At 44.3% G+C, this 22,402-nt stretch overlaps 1 protein-coding gene across 1 annotated transcript in view; it reads right to left on the bottom strand.

The window, feature by feature from the left end:
- Positions 1-740: 740 nt before the first annotated feature.
- CHCHD6 (coiled-coil-helix-coiled-coil-helix domain containing 6) overlaps positions 741-22,402 on the bottom strand; it is a 108,974-nt gene continuing 87,312 nt past the window's right edge. The window contains 1 exon segment of the mRNA XM_058813029.1: positions 741-1,276. Within this exon segment, the coding sequence (XP_058669012.1) occupies positions 1,253-1,276 (24 nt within the window). The 3' untranslated portion in view covers positions 741-1,252.

Raw genomic sequence — 22,402 nt, 5'->3', positions numbered from 1 at the left:
AGGCATTTTGTTGCTTTAATGGAGATGTAAAGCACTAAGTTGCTGTCTAAAGAAAAAAGAGACGAAGCAGAATATAACACAGAAAACAATTCTCAGCCCCCCTCATCCATTTTCATAAACACTGCATTAAACTCTGACACGACCTCCAAAAATCCATGTTCACATTCTTCAAAAACTGTCAGACACAGTCAGGGAGGACAGAGGAAGCTAATGCTGCCAGACAGAGAAGCTGTATCCAGAGAAAAGGAATCAGGTTACCAAACCAGACCTGCTCCCCTGGATTGCTGACAGGCCTTTTGCAATTCTGCCACACCTACCTCCACGAGAATAAGATTCCAGAGGCATCCAGCATCCTCCATTCTTCATGCAGCGAGGAGAGGGCTCAACACAGAGCACAAGGATGAAAGGGACAGTGGTTTATGGCAGACACAGCAGGAACTGCACACAAGAGCTTGTGAAAAGAAAGAAAATTTGGGCTCTGCAGCCAGCAGGCAAAGGTTTTTCCAGTATGATTCCACACCACCAGTTCCCTTCAGCCAGAACTTTGTAACCAAGAACTTTCAAATAAGGCAGTCATCCTGGGACCAAAATGAACAAGTTTTGTGATTTATAAACTGTGACTTGAAATACTGCTATTCCTCACACTCATTTGGAGTTTTTGTTGGCATTGGCAATAGGCAGAAAACAGCAGTTGACAAACTCATGGGACTGAAATATCTCACAGCACACAGTGACTGTTAAACACTTTATTGTTTAGGAGGGAACCCTGGAAGGGAAGGAATGTGCCTGCTGGTATAACCAATGGGAGCATGCTAGGAACAGTTAATCCTAACAAGCTACTCAGGGTTACTTCCAAATACTTGGGACCTCTTTCTCCAGAGCAAACAGATGCAACAGCTCCTGAAACTCACATGTAGGTTGGTGAAACTGAAGTTAGAGCTGGATGAACCAGGCTTGTGTTGGAGCAAGACCCTAAGCTACAAGCTATGCTGGAAGCACCTGGGGCCAACACAATTCTTTACATTGCAAAACAATGAAAAGAAACTATAGCATCCCCTCCTGGGACCCTTCTCCCACCCCCAGCAACATCCACTGAGACTGATACATGCAGGTATTAGAAGAGGAATCATGTTGTATTGTCTTGGTGATGGAGGGCAGAAGGCACTGGTTTTTGTCAGTGTCTGTCCAGAAGGATGCTGGAGCTTCCAAGGGTGTCTGTGGTCCCTGTCCTCTGCTCTTTGGCAGATGATGTTTATCCAGAATTAACTAACAGCTCCTGGAGAAAAAAGGAGACAAAAGGAAAAGACAGTAAGTTAGTTATGCAGCTCTTGACATGGGAATGTTAACATCAGAAATGAAAGAGTAGCACTGGCAGGGTGAAAATCCCTCAGAAAAATCTTCAGGTTTCACCTACTGTAAAACACAAGATATTCAAGGGGAGAAGAGTGTGGAAGGAAGAAAGCAGCTCATGATACCAAACATGAGGCTGTGATCAAGAGCACATGGTCAGTTGCAACAATCACGATTGTAAATTCACTGGCCTACAGTGGGACAGAACAGCTGTGACCTCAGGTAAGCCTTGGAGCAGTGAGTAAGTGCAACCCCACACTAAGTCCTGCCTCAGCACAGGAGCACTTTGATTAGCTGCCATCAAACACACACACACACATATGCTCCCCATTCTCTCATCCTGGAACAGGATCAATATAAGACCACCAGAGAAGTGAGAAGAAGAAAAAGGGGGACCCAGAGACCACCCTAACTCCTGACATATCTGACAGCCTTTATCCTATTAAGACCCAAGCCGTCCCAAAATTCAAAGCAAAATCACATCTGCTTTGTCCCCACAGAAACCTTCTAAGCAGTACCTCCTCAGATCCTGCAGGTATCTGCATATGAGCTGTGAACTTCTGAAGGTTACTGTAAGACAGAAAGCTTCAAATTAGGAAGTTTTTAGGATGGAGATTGCAAAGTCTGCTGTGGTCTCTTCCTATTTTTATCTTATGGCATCAATCAAGTCAAAGAAATCAACAATGCCACCAGCAGCGGATGAGAACACACATGACACCAGCTGTAGCACCTCTCCCTCTGAGGATCTGAGAAATCAGCGCTGGATCCCAGTGTGGGCAATCGGCTCTCCTGCAACAGCAATGGCAGGGTTGTGTCAGTGCTCAGGAACAGCAGGATCACAGAGGGTAAGCTCACCAACAGGCTGCTTCTTTCTCATGCTCTGGATATGTGCAGGTCCCTTTTTTTGGGAGAGCAGACAGTGCTGATCCATGTTAAGAGGACCCAGCTAAAGCCAACTAGAGAAAGATAAATGAACACCTCACTGCATACAGTCTCATTGCCCGTTTTTATTAGGGCTGTATTTGAGCTCAGTTCTACTCTCCAGATATTTGCCTTTCTGAGGAGAGGAGCTGAGCTTTCTTTAGTGTAAATCAGAATGGAAAACATCACAAAATAATGATGCTAGCATGCTTGGCACTGTCTGTCAGAACGTGGTGAGGATGTCATTTGGGCTGCTTCTGCACAGCAGGCTGATATTGGCTGACACATGGCCAACGTAGACTGAAAATGCTGGCGTTGAATTTCTAAAGACAGCCCCATCTCTGACAACAATGAACTGGAAAAGCTTCAAAGAACTCAAGAATAAAGAGAAAATTGTACACCAAATTATTTAGACAAAGGTTATGCAGAAATCTGACAAATGAACCATCAATAATACTCCACTGACTCTAATTTCCCAGGTAATTTTTCTCATCATTAGTGACTTAAAAGTTATGCACAGAGCAATATATTTTAAAAACTCCAATAGCACTCACTGAAATTGCAATGAATGAAGCAGTAACAACTCAAGATCAATTTTGCAATGAAGTAATTTGCTGTATTCACATTGTAACACTTCAGTAAAGTGTCCAGGAATGCTACATTTTGTGAAAAAAAGAAAACAAACCAAAATCACTTCGGTGCCTACTCTGTGGTTAACCCTTCTGGAAGACGGTAAAACCTCTCTTTTTAAAGACTTTTTGAAGAATATCAGAGTTACACAATTTCATGTTCAAAATCATAACTACATATTTCAGCCTCATCTAGTTGCAGGTGTTTCTACCCATGGCAGGGGGGCTAGAAATAGATGATCTTTAAGGTCCCTTCCAGACTAAACCATTATATGATTCTATGATATTTTAACTTATTTCAGGAAAAAATGAAAACAGCCAGTTCTTAACCCAAATGAATGCTTTCCACCCTAACCCACCCACATACCAGGTATGCATTGAGCTGGAGGCTCACAAACATTCCTTGTGCAAAAACATCAGGTTCCATCTCACTCTGGATGACTAAACCTCCTCAAAATCCTTTGCACAGTGAGCCTGGACCCAGAACTGATGGGCTGAGGGACACCCTAACTCTGAGACTAAACCCACTCTTTGCCCACATAGCTTTGAAACCATGCCAGTGCAGACTTGGCACCCTTTCATTTTCTTCCAACCTGGAATCCTGTCTGCAAGATGCTACCAACTTCCTACAGCACTTACCTCGAGCAGAAGGAGCCAGGAAAGGGAAGGAGAAGCTTTACCTCTTCTCCATGCCCTTATCATTGCATATGCACCAGACACGATGAACAGGCAACAAGCCCAGGCTTTGCAATCACTCTTCTCACCAGACAGGATACTCCCAGTTAATGGACTTGAGGCTCAGACTGAAAAGTTTTGGTGCCTCCTCAAAAAATGACTGCCCCACAGCTGGCATTAGCTGGTCTCTGCTGCAGTCTTAGCAGAACAAGCAGTCAGAGATGAACAGCCTTGGAGAGTGCATCACACCCTCAGTCTGATGAGGGAACAGAGCCCTTCTTGCATAGGGAGGGCAGGTTATTTTTAATGCCACTGCCAAGGCAATCCAGGTAGAGACCAGGTTCCAGTCTTGATGAGCTCCAGCCCAGCACCTCTACATATGAAAACAATGTCCATGCAAAGGTAAATTCCTCATCAGCACAAACAAGGATGGCAATCTGTTCAGTCCTGACAGCAAGTCCAGCTGGAGGGCACATGGCACTTGTTTTCTTCCATGCCTCCCACAACAAATGGGACCTTTGAGCCACTAACTCATGTTCTTCCACCACTGTGGCACCCTGCTCAGGAGCTAACTGCAGTCAAAATGGGCTGCTTAGCTGACACAGCCTGCCACCTTGCAGCCCCTGTGGGAAAGCCAGCAGCTCTCCAGTTCTGGTTCCAGTTGAGTGAGGAGAAAGGGCTGAGCTCTGCAAGTAGATCTGCTCCACAAATCACCCCTGCCGAGAAGGGAGTCCAGTCAATGCCCAACACAGTCCTTGTCCTCTAACAGAGCTGAGGCCCTGGGATCCAGCACTGGGGCGAGCAAGCTTCAGCAAGATTTTCTAATGCACCTGTTCCTCTGTCCTGTTCCTTGTTCCCAGTGCAGAAGCTCGGGGCTGCCTGGTGGATCTGCAGCATCCTCTCCACCTCCCCCAGGGCTGGCCAGCTCTGTGCCTCAGCTCTGGGCCTTGCTGGAGGCTCTCAGCCAACAAAGGAATCTCCCTCCTTGAAAAGCGAGACCCTGAAGAACCTCCTCCTTCACTGTTTGCCAGAGACACTGTTTGCCAAGCCTCAGCTGTGTTAAGGCATATTTATTTAACCAGTGTTAGTCTCACAGGGTAAACCCTGCAAGTTCCCTCCACCACGTGCCCTGCCTTTGTTTTAACATCCCTTTAAGCAGTTGCACCACAGCACTCACACATATGGGCACTGTGCAGCTATGAAGAAATCAGAAAGCAGATCCCCATGATAAATGACTTGGTACATTTGGAGTGTCAGTGACAAAGTAGAAATTAATCTCCATAGTTCCTAGTTGCCTGCTGTGTGCAGGCAGCTCTCAACATCACAATACCTGTTGGCACACAGCAGACCTCAGCAACGTGACCACACGACTTTTTCATCTCAGTTAGTGTGGAAAGAGGCACAAACAAAATACAAAAATCCTGACCTGCCCTGAGATGGGTGTTCAAGGCCTTTACACTGGATGAGGCATTTGTTGCAGGGCTATTAGCACCCCAAAGCACTGCAAGGGACATTTGAGTCACTTTGGTTTGATGTATGCTGTAGGTATTTTTTGGTTATGTGCAATTTGTTCTGTTACACTCAGAGTATTGGCTATTTTGTGGAGCAGCTGTGCTGACTAATGGATCACAGCACTTCTGTGCCATATAGTTATTGCACAGAAAAGCCTCTCTGTCTCTCTCATCCTTCAGGAGTCCAACAGTTGCTGTCCTTGGGACTGGAATAAGGAGGGCCAGGAGCATGCCTGGCAGCAACAAAAAACATTAATTCAAAAAGCTATGAAGAGAGTTTTGTTTTCCCTCTTCTCTGTACTGGTGTTAATAGTTTTGCAAAGCAGGCAAGTTCACCCAATGACTTCTTGGCTACGTCCCCAGATGGTGTCTTCAAAGTTGGCTTGACAGCAGAAAAGACGCTTTTCAGAAAACTCACCAGATGCTTTGTCAGAACACCCCAGAAAGTGCTTTCACATGGAAGTCTCCTGGTCTACACACCCCACCAACACAGTGCTAGGAACAGAAAGAGTCTTTCTGGTTTCCTCCTCCCTCTCCTTTGGCTCACAAGAGCCACTGCTTGCTTTGCTCTGCCTCGACACCTCCCCATTGCTCTGCATCACCCGAATGCAAAGTTATTTACCAGCAGCACAACTAATCTCCAGCTGTTCTGAGACTCACCTGTTTGTTCATGCATTATAACATTGATTTCCTCCAGACAGTTGTTCTGATCATTGTTCTAACTTGCAGAGAGCTCCCGTCATTAGCCTTGCTTAACAGGAAATATTTTGCCACTGACTGAGCAGCTCTGCAGTCAGCAGACTGCACAAAAAAATCATCCTGGTTGGGGGGCTGCATCTCCCTGCTGAGCTGGTAACCCCAGACATCACAGTAGGAAACAAGCTCAGTGCTTTTGATTTTGGACATGTGCTAGAAAAGAGTGGGGCCAGGAGGAGCAAACACAGCTCTGCAAAGGGCTGCTGCTGAAAGGATGAGTGTTAATTAATCCACATACAAACCCAGGGCAGTTTTTGCTCAATCGATGTTAATTGCATTTAATCTCATTCTTGCCATTAAGAAAAGCCACCGGGCCAGGCTGATGTCGCTAACGCCTGACACGAAGATTCCACCCACGTTTGGGAGCCAAGGCAGCAGGAGAAAAGTAATGGAAAGAAAGGAATAACCCTTCCTCAACCCCTTCTGCATCACTGCACAATTTCATCAGGTCTGCTCCATTATTTAAACAATTTTTGTTTTCCACTAACATTACAGAGGAGCTCAAAGGATGAAAATCAGACATACAGTGTTTCACTACTAGATATTCTTGCTCTCCCAGGTACCAGCTTAGAGCTTTGCTAGCCTGCACAGCTTCGGCTATTGTGCTTCTGTAAAGGATTGAGATACAGAAAATTGCTTATGTGAAGTGGTGTTTGCTTTTTAGTCCTGGGCTGATCCCAACAGACCTGCCAGCGCCCCTCAATGTGACCTACAACTGCTGACTGCCACCTTCCATCAGCTCTGCTGAAATCTTTCTCCTCACCTTGCTACTGAGCACAACCCCAGCACGCACCAAAGCACGCTGAAGCCTGTCTGACATAATACAAACTAGTATTTGCTATTAAACAACCTCTGACCAAATTTGCCTTATAAAACAGAACATTTTTGAAGCCTGAACTTCCCAGGTAAACCAACAGTGCACCCACCAGTGATCTGGCTCTGATCTGGGGACTGTGTCTCTATCTGCCCAGCTACCTGCTTGGGAAATGGGAACAATCCTCTTGCCTCTGCAGGAATCAAGCCTGGGGACAGAGGAGCAGCTCTTGTAGCACAGGAAGCCCAAGGTGGCAGATTTCATGACTTCTGGCTTATTGCTTCTGTGAGAGCCTTGCGTTTTTCCAAATCAGTATCAAGAACAATAATAATCAAAGCCAGGCTCTGTCTGTGCCTTTCCCCCGTGGCAGCACACAATGCTTGCCCAGAGCCAATGCTGCAGTTTATCATGGATTTTCTTTATCCCTCAACAAGTGTTAATCCCAATGCCTCTCGCTGCATGAAGTGGACATATCACAAGTGCCATGAAGGACTGGCTGAGTTTTAAGTGCTCTGAAATGGCTCCACTAGACTTGGTCAAGATTGCTTTAAAATCATTTCCCATTAGGACTGTGACCCTCTCTCTTTACAGCCAGTGTAATGACTGTATCTCAGAGGAAGGTAATTACATCCCACTATCTGCACACATCAGAAACTGCACGCTCCAAACACTCCTGTGCCTTTCTGGACTGAGTGGTAGAAGGCAATGCAGGAGGCAAAGGAGATAACACTGGATGCCCCTCCATCCTGCAACTAGAGTCACCCCAAATGTTTTGCAAGCTTGTAGATTAGCCCCTGGGAGGGATAAAGGGATCCAGAAGGTACAGAGTGTTTCTAAAGCAGAACAATGACAACTTGTACAAATCCAGCTCTGGTTTTGTGAGGATTAAAATGAACTTCACCCAACTGTGAATATCCGCTTCCAGAGCCAAAAGGAATGGAAAACCACTTACTGATGCAACAGCATTTCATTATTTCAAACCCTAAGCCCAACACTTCCAAAAATTAAGGAGAGGCAACAGTAGCATTATTTGCTGGGGGACATTGGCTGCAGGGGTTTAACTGCTGAACTGCCAAGCCATGCTCTGGGCACAATATAATGAAACAATAGACACAAATGTTGGCAACTTCTCCATAACTGTCTATACTTCTCTTGCTACCAGCCTCCAGAATAATCAGTGGGAAAATAAAAGGAAAAAATAACCCCAGAAGCCAAGAGACTTTGGATTAAGTTGTATAAATGACCTGTTACCTCCTTACACGAGGAAGAAAGAAATGCAATAAATACCTGCAAAGCCATCTCAGTATCCTGGATTAAATGGATTACAGAAATGGAAAGTACATGATGCAAGATGTTATAAAACAAGATGCCAGGGAAGTGCAGGAATTTGAATCAGGCTGGCAAATGATCCCTGCAGACTATTGAGGAAAATTAATAGAGAGAAGGGGTAGAGAAAGGACATGGTAAGAAGACTGACTGATGAACACTGTTGTTAGGACGTGTAAATTCAGGATGTCAGACTTCCTCTTAAATCTACTTCAGTCCTGGAACAAAAATAGCAAATCCTACAGTGCTAAAAAGCACTGGAAGTAGAAAAGTCAGATATGGCAAGCCTCATTTCAGGATAGGTTTCCCCTGTGCATCCCTCAAGATTGAAGTTTGTGACTTTAATTATTCCTGGAACATTGTGTATATAGGGATTCAATGCAGGGATTACTAGCAGCATCCTTGTTATAAGTGCCACTTCTCAAACAAATTACACTTCACTGGATGTCAGTAACATACACAAGAAAACAAATTAGATAAAGGCAGAAGGACAGCAATATACAGGTCTGGTGCAAGGAAGTTTCACAAGGTCACCCAGGAAAATAAAGGCACTTAGAATTTAAACTCCCAAAACATTTCTAATTCCCCAGTGTATTAAAGCTCCATGTGACCCAGACACAAAACCTTCAATACACCAGTGACTCCACACAACCTGAGACCAAGCCTAGCTGAGGTGTGCTTTATTTGTGAAGAAATGCCATCAGGGAGCAGGTGAAGGGAGAGAGAGACAGGAGATGGAGGGAGCAGCCCCAGGTGTCCTCCCAAATCCTAGGGAACATCCCATCCCATTCACTGGCTGTTCACAGCCCCACACAGACAGATGGGAGAAGCCAGGGAAAGAGGATGTAATTTTGTTTGGAGGCAAATATAGCAGCTCCTTGGCTGCAGGGCTTCTTCACAAGCTGATTCCAGATTTACATACTGCATTTTGTCTTTCCAGAACTCATCCCAGGATGTATTACTAACCTGCACTAGTTCTAATGAGCATGTCTTTAACTCCAGAAATTTTCATGAAGATGGAAGCACAGGAAAGTCCAGTCCTTGGGTAGAGTGCAAAGAAGAGCTGAAAACACTTCACCTCAGGTATGACACTGTCTGTGCCTCTGAGACGGGCTCTCAATGGTTGTTTTTAAATTCTCAGACTGGGGAGTTCACCAGGGGCTTGCCAGTGTTATTAAACCCTGAAGTTTCTCTGTGCACTCCAGGAGGGTGAGCACTGCCTAGAGTGCACAAGCCAGTCCAAGGCTCTACTGTCAGTAACCTCCCAACTTCTTCCAGCAGCTGAAATAAATCCCCATCTCAGTTTCCCTTTCTGTACCTAAAACTAATCCTACTTACCAACCACACAGAGGTATGATAATTATTCACCAAGAGAAGATGCTAAAGAAATGCAAAAATTCAGTTCTCAAGGGATCCATTCCTCTGTACAATTTGCATTTATGCTTCAGAGGAAATCTGGTGCTTTATCTTGTTTCCTTCTGTCTTGCTTTAGCAGGCTCCTGCTCTGGATAAAGAGAATTCCTCTTTGGGTCAGGGCATCATGTCTGCATTTAAAGCATGGCTCAATCCTGCATAGTCTGCCTTCATACACCAAGAACAGAGGCAGGCAGAGACTTCTCCAGATATCCTTTTTCTATGACTAATTCTATTTTTGTTCAGTGATACAGAGAAATTCCACACAGAAGTATTATGAGCTTGACTGGCTTTATTTGTTTAACACTTCACATTTTCATTAAGCTGTTGCTACTCGGCAGCCAGTAATTTTATTTGTGTGATAGCTGTATTCATCTCACCCACATGGGTGTAGATGTCGCTCTCCTTTTCTTCTGGTTGAAGAGGCAAAAATCAGCAATGATAGTCAAGAGAAAACTGGGAATTCTCAGGTCTGTTTGCAGATAGATGTGAGATTTGACTCCTACCTGTTTTTGTCAAACACCTAGCAAACACTAGGGGCATCTACAGGTAAAATTAAATAGAGGAAAATAATTATTTTGCAAAACTATCCTCCCCTACCCAGGTACAAACCAGAAACTGAAATTATTTCAGCAGAATCAGCCTGTTTGACTCAGCACTGAACTCTCCTGCACCAGAAGCTTATTGCTGACTGAGCATTTACAGTATTTGAGTATCAGATTGTAAAGAATTAATTATATGTCTAACTCTTGCCAATTTTCAAGTATCTTGAAATATCTGGTCCCAGGAGCTGCAAGATCTGATTAGATCTCAAGGAAGAAAAGTCTGGTTGGCTGGCCCTCACCAAGCCCCAATTAGACAATCTTCTACCAAGTTCAGGAAACGAGACAGAATTAACAGCCCTTCTGAAATGTTAATGACTTGAATGGAGACAGTCAAATCACTGAGCCACACCTCTTGGCCAGAGGTTTCAGAAGTCAAGAAACACTAAACATTTCACTGTGCCACTCCCCTTTGACAAGATCAAGGAGTGGGAATTGTTGGGCAGGGAATGTGCAGCCCAGGCTGGAGAGCTCTGGGTGTTCCTGCCGGGCATGACCCACGGATGGGGATGGAGAGGCTGTAACACATCAGGAGATGCTTGGCTGGGAGATTAGATGGAGACGCCCAACCACAGAAGGGGAAGCTGCAAGCTCAGCTGCCCTGAGCATGGCACTGTCACAGTCAGTCCCTGGGCAACAGGGATCTGCTCTGAGTAGCTGGCACCCAGCTCCACCAGTGCAATGAAGAGACCAGGAGATAAAATGCCCTACAACTGAACCGTGGGTCTGAGCTAATGAAGGGAACATGGTGAACTCTGGGAGATGCATCTTGATTTCTCAGTGTCTCTTCCTGTGTAAATTCCAAGTCTTTCTTTCAAGATTAAAAACCTTTACCTAGCGAAAAACAAGCTCAGCATTTCTCTAGCTCCATCCGTCCCTATCCCTCTTCAGAGGACACCCCGGTAGAATACCAGATGCTGGAATAAGCCACAAAAGCCTTCTAAACAATTATCTCCTATTGCCTCCTCTGCAAATTTATAGTCCTGCATCAGTGTCAAGACACAGACCTGCTTCCATCTGTCTAAAACACATTCTTTACAGAGGACCTGAAGGTGAAATGTTTAACGTTAGCATTTGAAAATGTATTCAGAGACTGGAAAAGAAAGTGACAGTTTTTAAGTGTGTTGTTCAATTGTCTTGTGGATGCTGCTCAAGTGGAGGGAGAGCTTTGTATTTTTTTTATAATATGACAAATGATGCCAGTCCCATCTTGTAATTTTCCTCACTGTACAGCATGTCTGTTCATGATAGATACCAGTGCAGCTGCTTAGGTGTCCGTTTATCTGCTTGGAAAGTATTGTCTGTTTGGAACCAACTCATCCTAAAACAGCAGCCCCAGAGGGTGAGAGAGGAAAAAAAAGGGAGTGGGGTGGGGAAGGAAGAGACAAGGGAGTCGTGGACTGGGAACACATTCATGCTTCTCCTGTAAAGGTTCTGGAAAAAAGCAAGCATCATATTCAGTTTAAGCTACATCCTCTCTGCCCCCCTCCTAGACCATTCTTTTCTACTGTCACTCAACACCTCTTTACACTCTGCCCACAAAGACCTCACCACTAACATACATTTAATTCACACTTGCAACCAGTGGAAACAAAGCAAGCCCTCAGCTGCCTTCTGCAAATCTGTGCCAGCACAGAGGAGCCTTCAGGTCACAACCTGTACAGTTTGCAGTTTAAGGGAACATTTTAAATAAAAACAAAAAAGTAAAGGAAGGAGAGAGAATAAAAAAAAAAAAAAACAAGAAGAAAGAAAGAGGACAAATAAACCAAAGAGTACTTATACTTTGTGTTTCAAGAGACTTTAAACAGGAACTTGCCAATTTTCTGTAACCAGGATTATAAGAGAATAAACTCAAATACTTTGTCCTTCTGCAGAGCCCTCTAAGCTGAATTTCACTCTCTGCAAAATGGCCAATATAGAAAAAAGCTCATAAATCCCTCTGACGTAAGTAACTTCACATTACTCTTGGGGAAACAGAGGCAGAGACAGATTCATTAATCCAAGTAAATGAATCCATGAAGCACTCTGAATTTCTGAATCTCCATAATATCCCACACTAGAAACAGCACCCAGGGCCCAGCAATTTCCATGCCATGTTGCCTGGCACAAGCAAAGCAAGAGTTAAACAGATGAGAATGATTTTAGAAATGACAAGTACAGTTTTTAAACACACCTGCCCTAGCCATGTAGCAAAACCATCTTTTGTTACTTTAAACTACCTCTCATTGTTTCACTCACTGCATCATTAATGCCAAAGACCAAGGTCACATATGTAAGATGCTGCCTCAGAAACCTGCTGAGTAGCAGAGAGCTGCACAACCTGTCTGAACAGGTGGGTACAAATTCCTGTGGCTCAGCACTGTCAGGGTTAGCCCGCTGGTAATACTCCAGGCTAGCAAGGTTAGGGCTGCCTTAATCTGCCATCATTATTCTGCAGCCTGGTCATATCCTGAGAGGATCTTGCTACAGGCTGGTACTCTGTCTCGGACTTACCAAGAACAGTTTCCATGTGTGCAAGGGGAAAGTGGGTCTTACAAAGCTGTTTACAAAGAACTTTGTAAGACATTTGTGTTAAAGAATTGTTAAAACCGGCACTGAATTAAAGACTTGATTTTTTTAAGACAAGGAGGTGTTCCTTAAAAGTGGTCTTTTTCTTTTCTTTTCTTTTTTTTTTTTTTTTTTTTGTGGAGTAGGGTTTTTTAGTTTTGAAAATAATAAAACTCCACATGTAAGAAGGTGTCAGATGAACTCAAATTGTGTCAGGTAGTTGTCATTACTGTGACTTAGAACTGGAACTTGCATTCAGGACACTCAATATTTATTGTCTTCCTAAATTTAAGTTGACAGAAAGATTGTCTGCTCCTGCAGGTAGAAATTTAATTTCTCCATCTCTTTTCCACAGTCAGTCTCATTCTCACACGTAAATTCTCCTGAGTGGACCCGCTAACAGCTACCAATGATGATGCTGACCAAAGACCTCCAAGCACAAGGCTCTGAACTATGGAAACCAATCCTGGTGCCACTGATGTCTGCCTGGGAAGGCAACAGTGTGCCTGCACACACCCCCCCAGCTCAGCCAGCACGGGAAAGGACGGGCTGGTCACTTGATTTGCAGACAGCTTTTCCATTACTTACTGCAGCGTTCAAACAGCCAACCTGCTCCCCCTTTGTCTGCTCTGTGGTGGCCATTTCTCCAGAGCTGCCCATCATTTCCTTATCAAGCAGTAAAAACCTAGGATCGCTGGAGACTCAGCTCAGCCTTGCTGCGATTTCATTCTCTCAGCGGGCTGTAAATGCCCCTATAATGTTGGCTTTTTTAATCTTGTGTTATTATTACCCGCGGCTGCCATTCAGTCTGCAGAGAATAAAGCGCCCAGGCTTTCAGGACCCACACAATGGCTCTGTGCACTCGCCAGTGGTTGGACAAACAATAACTCTGTGTTTCAGCTTTATTGGAAACCCTTGTGTTGTGGGAGCCTGGCTGCATGTGTCCCTCGGCTCGGGCCACGCAGAGGTGCGAGTGGGAGCCGCTGAATTCCCTGGTGATTGCAGGAGCGCGTGCCTTGGCACCGGAGCCAATGTGAGAGTGCACAGGCAGCTGCATGTTGCTGTGAGCCCATGGGAGACAGACACAGACCTGCAGAGCCAGTTGGTCTCCTGCAGATCAGCCAGGGAGTCCGAAGCTCTAACAGGGCCCCTCTGTGAATAATTGCGCTCATCTCCGTGTAAACGGCGTTGCCAGCTCATAGAGAGGTGTGATGATATATGACATAACTGTGAAAATGTCAAAACACCACTACCCTGAACCACGTTCTTACAAGAAATCTTGGCTTCCACTTGAAATTCAAGATCCTGCTGCTTGCAAGAAAGGCTTGAAAGCTAGAACAACTGAAAAACCACAAATTAGAATGCAAAGAAAATGTGAAGAATGCAGGGCTCTTCTAATTCAGGGAGACTGATTGTTTTGGTCAGCTCGTTATTGCTTGCAGGGGACACTGCAGATGCGTGAACTCCTAGAGAGCTGCAAATATCCCTTCACTCAAGAAAACAAGCCCTGCTGCAGACTCCTCACATATTGAAAACCTAAGAGGAAATTCAGAAAATCCCACAAAACCACAAGGTTTACTTGTGAAACTACTTAGAAATATACTAGGGTTATTTCATTTGTCTTCTAGTTTTAAGCAATTGAGTCACATTCTCACACCACTTCTGTCTAGGCAGGAGGGTTAGTTTATTGTATTTTATTTATTCCTTCCTTTTTTTTTTAGTAAAAACACAGAACTAAATTTTCATGTACTTATAAAACTTCAGGTACAACTCCACAAAACTAGGGCAATAGAAAACATGCCAAATATTTCAAGGCTTGGCAACAGTGAGCCTGCCTGTCTCTCTGTGGCAGGAGGAATGTCTGTCTGTCTCAGCCAATGTTTCTGAGTAGGAATGTCTCATCCTGATAGCCCATGTACATATAAAACACCTTTGCTGTCAGCTCTCCAGGAAGAGACCTTGACATTTTGCAGAATACCACATCCCAACCCCCATCTCCCCTGAATAGTAGCAGAAGGCAGAAAAAAACCTGGTAGATCTGAAAATGTAAGAATCAGGTGCTGCCTACAGCAAGGATTAAAGTTAAAATGGAAAGGTAATGGTGAAATAAGCACAGCCAAGTCACTTAAATTGATGCACCAAGGAATCAACTTCCAGGTTTCCCAAACCCATAGCCCACAGCTGGGTTTGGGAAACCCACTCCCACTCCCTCTCCTGTGGGCCAAGAGAAGAATCGAAGGGGAGGAAACCAAGGCTTTGCTGTCTTAAACAGAATAAATAAAAGGTGAACAGTTTCAGGAAATATTCTATTATTGTTGTGGTATTATGTGCTTGATGTACCTGATGAAAGAAACTGCAGCCCTCATTCTGAGCTCTCACCTCACAGTAACTGGGCTGGCACAGGCAGGTGAGCCCTGCTCTCTGCGGATGCAGGAGCAGGATTGCAATGCTCTCTTCCTGAAAAGAGTAATGAGGTGCCCAGAGAGCCTGCCGAGGTGTCAGAGAAACTGATGCTGATGGACCCTGTGCAGGCCAAAGACAGATTAAGAATAACACAATACCAGCATAACAGCACCTTATCAACAGCCCTGCGAGTGCTAAGAAGCGAATCTGAGCGAAGGCTGTGACACCTGTCTGCATCACAGCCCTGCTATTACTGCCTTCCGACTTCCCGCACAATCCAAGTGTCCAAACGGCTTTGAAGCAAGAAGCAGCAAGACAGGAAGGTGAATCTGAACTCTGATCAGCTGTCTGAAGAGACACTATGAATACCTTACATTTCAGTAACACTTTTCATCCATAATGAAGCCGAGGCATCCATTCAACCTCCACACTCCAAACCACAGAAGTAATATCTGCCCAGGTAGAGATGGGCAAATAAACACAAGTTAAATGACTGCTCAAGGTCGTCCAAGGACTACGAGACACACACGTCTAGCAAGTAGATTACTCTTCCCTTTTGAAAGGCACACAGGCACACACACGGGATTGAAACTGCTTAGCCAGGTGTGGAGCCTGCTGTGATCAACGCAGCTTCACTGAGCAGCAACTCTTCCTGATGCTGTTTCACTGGTGCTAAAATGTAAAAAAGCAAACCTTCATAACAGAATTCTTTCAAACAGATGCAAATAGGTGTGGGGATTTTGCATCTGGGCTAAGTTGCTACAATCTACACATCTTATTTGTTTGCTAGTTATTAAATTACCCACAAGCCATCAACAATTCAAGTCTCTCTCTGAGAGGCAGAGATTAACTAGGAATTGCTATGCAGAAATGCTGCTCATCTCTCTCTCTCTAGTGAGATCAGCCTCATGATGAGTTGCGGACATTTGGGAACAAAGGTGAGCTTTTCTGCAAGAAATGAGAGGCACAGAAAGATGGGAAAATGATGCTACAGGGAGAAGAGGATTTATTTGCAAGGTAAGAATCTATCAGGAATGGTTTCACACACACACTGCCAGCCACGGACTGTGACCAAACACACTCGTGTGTCTGGAGCACAGGAAGCTGCACTTCTGCCCAAGCACTAATGCAAATGACATTTTCTATGGAAGACCATGAGCGCAGTATGTAAATACTAATTTAACAATCTGGTTGACAAAGCCTCAGCTGATCTATAAATAGCTGGTTTATTAGCAGGTGATGCTGAAGGCAGTTATCCTGGCTCCCTTTCCCACAATTCCCTGTGCCATCTTGTTTTTATTGACCCCAAAGACACAAGGACTCTTAACTGTATGCAGCTCACTCCTCCACCACTACCTGCAGAGCAGCTATGAACACTTGACAACACAATACATATTTATCAATGCCCTTACACAACAAGGATCCTGCAGCACCACGCACAAAATGGCTCCCAGTGCTCAATTAAAGACAGCAAATGGTTTAGAAAAATGGAAGAATCGTGCAGCCTTGCTTTTAAGCAGGAGGAGCTGGTCACTCAGGTGCCAACAGGCATTTAGGGAATGATTGACACCGAGCCAGAGCCAGGCATTGTCCATCCACATTTACACTATGCACTGGCAAACTGAGAATCAAGGATAGCAACACCTTTAGTAACTCTAGACCACCAAAGAAGCATTTAACCATCTCAAAATAAGATGTCAAAATCCTGATCTTTTTATGCAGTTTGATTTAATCAGGAATAATTATTTTATAGTACATAATAAAACTCTTTACCACTTCCTCAAGCTGCACATGCAGGAATCCCTTCTTTCACAGAGGCACAAGACAGCTATTTAACAGCAGACAGCAACACCACCAGAGTTTAGGGCCAGCAGGAAAGAATTCTGCATCCTGGTAAAATTGCTGTGGCATTTGGAGCAACACACCGGAACTGCCCTAACTGCAGCATGGTCGGCATCCATGGAAACCACACGAATTATGATGTTTTAGGCTATTCACATGGATTTGTAGATATTCTCCAGAAGTGTTCTAAGGCTTCAGCCTTTCTCTTGCTGCAAAGAACAGTGACAACATATTGACGAGTTGGGCTTGTAAATAGGGAGATTGAATTAGAGGAACAGAATAGACTTTGTTATCCCTTCCTCCCACTTGCTTCAAATTTCTCAAGAAACCTTCCAAGCACAAGAAGCTGCTGTGTCTCTCACGGCCATATGATAAGCAGAAATAAAAAATTAAAAACCACACAATCAACACTTATTTTTCCATAAGGTCCATCGTATTCTTACAGCTTGTACAGGGCAGGCTGCAGAGTTTATCCTGAGAGGGAACTGACTGTGCCAGGCCCTGCAGCAGCCCTGGCAAGGGCAGAGGCTCAGGCTGCAGCCAGAGCAATGAGCCCTGGAACATTCCCTGCCCCTCTGCTGCACCCTCACACTCAGGGAGGTGACAGGGGTTTCCATTTGCTCTGCCACAGCTCAGCAGATCCCTTCCAAACCATCACAGTGATCTCTGCCAAAAGCAGGATGGGTCCTACAGAGCAGGCTTTGGATAAAGGACTGCTCCCTCATTTGTTGTAACAACAAAACTTTACAATTTGCTTTCTTAAAAAATTTTATTAAGCACAAGGGTTAAACTTACTTCATATGACTGCAAGACTGTGATGGTCTTACAGTTTGTTTTTAAGACCTCCAAGAACTCTGAAAAAGAAACTTTTCTAATGCATTTCACAACTAAATTGCCTTTTGTGAGTGAACATACTTCTCTTTTCTAGTATTTATAGAAATGAGATGGAGAAGCTTGACTTAGCTGAATAGAAAGTTAAAATAAAAGTGCTTTCAGAAATTCTGTGGAATTTAGCAAGAGAAGTGACACATCACAAATAAAGAAATCAGTAGTTTTCATTAATCAATTAGGAAAAAAAACAGTATAATAATAGATCTGCAATGATCTTGAATAGATTATTTAATAAAACTGTCATAAATCTAATGGCAACAAGACACAAGCACCGAAGAAGAACTGAAACATTTTACATAGTTCAGTAAATGTAAGATGCTGCAACAGTGTGTCAAAACAGCCTTCCCAAGAGAAATCCACACAGTTGCTGTTTCCCTTGCCTTTGACGAAAACCTGCAGTGCCAAACAACTCAAAAGAAGCTTGTTCTGCCCCCCAAATCTCTGCATTTCCTGTAGCTCTGGCAAAGTTCCTGCTTCCTTTGGCTGTTGCCTCCTTTCTGATCAGCATATCCATTGCCCAGATCCTTGATTCCACACCCCAGCCAGTTGTATTCCAGGAGCAGTTAGCAGCCAGCATCCAAAGGGAACTTTAACTAAGTTTGGCTCTGTCTGAAGCAAATTTTGAGCAACGGGAGCACAGATGAAATCCAACTTATCCAGAGTAATTCATTCTTCACACTTGTTTAAGCACGGTCACTCACCGAGGACAGCCTGGCAGCCTGCTCTGTGGGCTTGGATTCCACTGCACTGCCAGGAGCTGTGCTGAGACAGGTCCACATCACACGTCAGTGAAGATGGACTGCACCCTTCAGCTCTGGGATGGAAAAATCAAACTGCTAGATAGGTTCTCTCCCCTGCCGGATACATGGATTTTTAGCAACAGGAAAAGCCAATTAAAGTTTATAAAGACACATTCTCTGCTGATTTTTCCTTGCTGCCCACTGCTGGTATAATGGATAATGTTCTGCCTGTGGGTGTATTTTCTAAGATCTGTCAGTTCTGACAGGATTTTGGCACCTGGATAACTCAAGATCTATACTGAGGGTCCAGAAATGCACTATTTCTCAGTAGCTGATGGGTACATTTTTCAGCAAGGCTTCCCTAATTAAAGGGCTGGAAAGAGATGGGATCAGATTGATAGGCTTTGCAGTCAGATGTTTTATGCTTAGTTTGATGAATTATAAATCACCTTTTGCAACTTTCAGAACATGTGAGAAGAACACATAAGAGAAACTACAACAATATGTCCAGAATATCACAATGTAATTACCTACTTTCAAATTTTACCTCTGTCCCTATGGCAAGGCCATTAAAGACATACTCAAGAAAAGCAATGCTCAATGAAAATAAATATAAATATCAAAATCAAAAAGAAAAGGGAAGCTATGAAATGAGACACTGTTGGTCTGGAGGTACTCCCACGTGGAAGGGCTTTGCCCCAGGTGGGACAGAAGATGCATCCCTCCCCTTTGAGCATCACCCTGGGCTGGGAACACTGCCCTGGAACTGAGTGCTCAGCTCAATCAGCCATGTCCTCTGCCAGACCAGCAGGAAGCTTTCCCTTGTCCTCAGCCATCACAGCCTTGTGTCAGGGCTACAGAAACCACTGTCAAATTAAATGCTTTGACTTTACTCCCTGTAAAACTGCATGAAGACAATGTATTCTGTGCTGGCTTTGCTGTCTCTGTCAGAGCCCCTTCCCTGCATACAGTGAAATGCAACTCCAGAGAGGCCACTGGCAGGACCTTTCAGAATAACCAGTTTGTTCTGGTTTTAATGGGGTTTTAATATCTTTAAATATTGAAGTTCTTTTTTTGCAGGGTACCTGTGTGTATGGAGAACATCAACAAAAAAGCCCAAACCCCAAAATAGGATGTGAGAGCTTGGTATCCCAGCGTGGAAGTTCAAAAGTGTCTTGCTGTCAGTGGTGCTCAGAACAGTGCAGGCTTTAAAGCTATAGAGAAGAAAGTCACAGAGTAACCATTTGGAACAGGGAGAAAACTGCTGGCAATTTAAACCATGAAACCAAAGAAATACAATGCAAAGCTATCAGGATGTGAAAAGCACTTCCAGGCACTGAGAGGTTAAAACAATTATTTGAACAGCTGGGAAAATTAAAATGGTAAAATAATAGCTACCCTTCAAAATTCTACAGATGCAAAGAGACTCTTCAATGAATAACTGATAAAGGGGAAAACACATTTTAAAAGAGAAACTGTTCCACACATGAAGGTCATACAAGTAACAGCTCCTCTTAAGAACCCGGATTTCCAGACTTGGCAAGAGATGAAGAGCTGGGGTTAACACAGCAGCCTTTTACCTTGTGGGACCCAGGGTAAAATCCTGAATACTTAAGTTACACATGAGAGTGACTTTGGGCATATTCTTTCTACTGTTTTTTTGGAAACTGTTCTCCACTGTAGCAAAAGCAAGGTCACAGGAGCATGCTGGAATTATCGTAGCAGTTTGTTTCCTTTCCCAAGGAATTCTTCCAGCCCCAATGACATCAGCAAATGGTGCAATCAGAGCAGCCAGCTGAGGTTGTTTGACTGCTGTTATCTAGGGCTCCCCCATATACATAACCTTGCCCTGGCAAGAATGCAGTGATGGGTGATTTTTCAGGAAAAAAGGCAGTCTGTTAGAAGTAGCTCTGCTATTCAAGAAAGGTCTAACTGGAAGAATAATGCCAGTCAGGACTGCAGTGTGTAAGCCACAGAGTACACAATGCTGCTCATCAGGGCTGGGTACACAGAGAGACACATCCAGGGGACCCACAACTGCAGCAGAGCCATCCCCAGGCCAGGGAGGAGCTGAACAAATGCAGCCAGGGGAGGTTTATCTGCCACTTGGCTCCGGCTATCCCTGTAGGCAATCGATCCTCTCTCTCTCTAGAAGCTATTTTAAAACAAGAAACTAAAAATCTCCAGCAAGTAGAGAAAAAGTGACAACTGAATATGCAGCAATGTAGAGAAGGAATCAGCTGTACAGTGCCAGCTCCTGTTTCCATTCCTCACCCACTGCAAATGCACAACCTCTTCCACATAAACACTGTCCAAACTGTTAAAAGGACAGCAACTGAACACACCTCATCAGAGTCCAAAAACATGGATCCTTTGGCAAAAAAAGGAAGAATCAGAACAGAAGGCCAAATCCATCCACCCCAGCAGTCAACTTTTCTATCATTCATTCTCACATATCATTTCACCAGTCTGCAACTGGAAAGTCTTAACTCTTACTATTTTTCTTTCTTTCTAAAGGAAGAAATTAGACAACATAAACACTGAGATCCTCCTGCAAGATTTTTTTCTCCAATCAAAAGCATTTGGTTTTTCCAGGATGATTTTGGCATTTCTGAAGGACTAAGATACAGCCTCCTCAGCCTTCTCCCTTCAGAGTAGAGCCTACTTCACTCTACCCTCAGCACTGTCAACATACTTCAGTTGACAATCATCTGGTACCTGATGCTGTCAGGTATCTCCTCTGATGGGCTAGGCTGCTCACTGGGCAAGATACTAAAATAAAACACAAAGAGGATGAGCCTGCAGCCTCCCCCATACAACTTACTGCAATCACCTTGGAACCCTTAGCTACCTACACCAGGTTAGATCACTTTCAGGACCAGAAGTGTCCAACATGTTGCAGAAGGGAGTAGTTGTGCCTATGCCAAACCAAAATAGCCTGTGCCACAGAAAGTAACACAGCTGACAGAAGGTTTTCAATAAAGGTCTTGATCTTCCTAAGGTCCTGAAGGACCCTGTGACACATTTTTACAAGAGTCAGGGCCCTGGTATTCTGCCAAGCTACATACATTTTGTCTAAACTGAAATTATGATTACAGCTTCAATTCAATATGCTCTCCTTCACTTCTGATCCTAATCTGCTGGCAGGAGCTGTTGGACCAGTAAGCACCTGCCTTTTTTTTGCCCTTTAGGTGACTTCATCACTGTGCTGCCTGAACAGATGCCAGCAGCTAGAGCTGCACAGCACAATCATTTAGGAAATTCACCAGCTGGGTACAAAATCTGCCTTAGCAGAGCTCCTACTCTTACTGGAAACCTACAGATCCATCTCTGGTACCTTGTCATGGCACTGGCTGTGGTAAGACATAGAACTGGAATATCTCAGCTTGTCCCCTCACTGTACCAGCATGACAACCAGCCATCAGTCTTTGGTCAAACAGCACCCTGCAAAGCTGGTCTATAGCTGGGTAAGGTACTCTGGGGTGCTTCAGGGTTCAAAAGAGGGCATAAACCTGACAGAATGAAAAGAATTTGAAATAGAAAAAGAAGGTATGAGGCTTGCAAAGCACCTATCCCTTCCTATCCTCCTCCCATGGGGTCTCTGATCCTTACCCATCTTCCCTGCAGTCAAAGTCCCCCGTGCCAAGCAGCTTTCATGTTCAGTGAGGAGTGCAGGAGGAGCAGCGAGAGGCAGAGGATTATACTATGTCCTTATGAGCTTCCAGCACTCAGAACCTGAAGATTTCTTTTGCCCTCTGATCAGCCATGTTCAGATGCATATTTAAAAATAAGACAGACACTGAACTCTGCCTTGCCCCTTGAGGGAATTGCAGCCTCCTCCTTCCAAACTGCCAGTTCAGTGCTGCAGGGAATAGGCAGCCTGGTGTCAGCTCCAATATAGGTTTTGAAATGAAAGGAATGCAAACCAAGGGGACAGAAGAGAGGAGAGGAGAGGAGAGGAGGGAGGGAGAAGGTGCAGAGA

The sequence above is a fragment of the Ammospiza caudacuta genome, chromosome 12 (assembly GCF_027887145.1).
Source record: "Ammospiza caudacuta isolate bAmmCau1 chromosome 12, bAmmCau1.pri, whole genome shotgun sequence".
Classification (NCBI taxonomy): Eukaryota; Metazoa; Chordata; class Aves; order Passeriformes; family Passerellidae; genus Ammospiza; species Ammospiza caudacuta.
The sequence above is the reverse complement of the archived record's forward strand: the minus strand, read 5'-3'. Positions and strand labels throughout refer to the sequence as shown.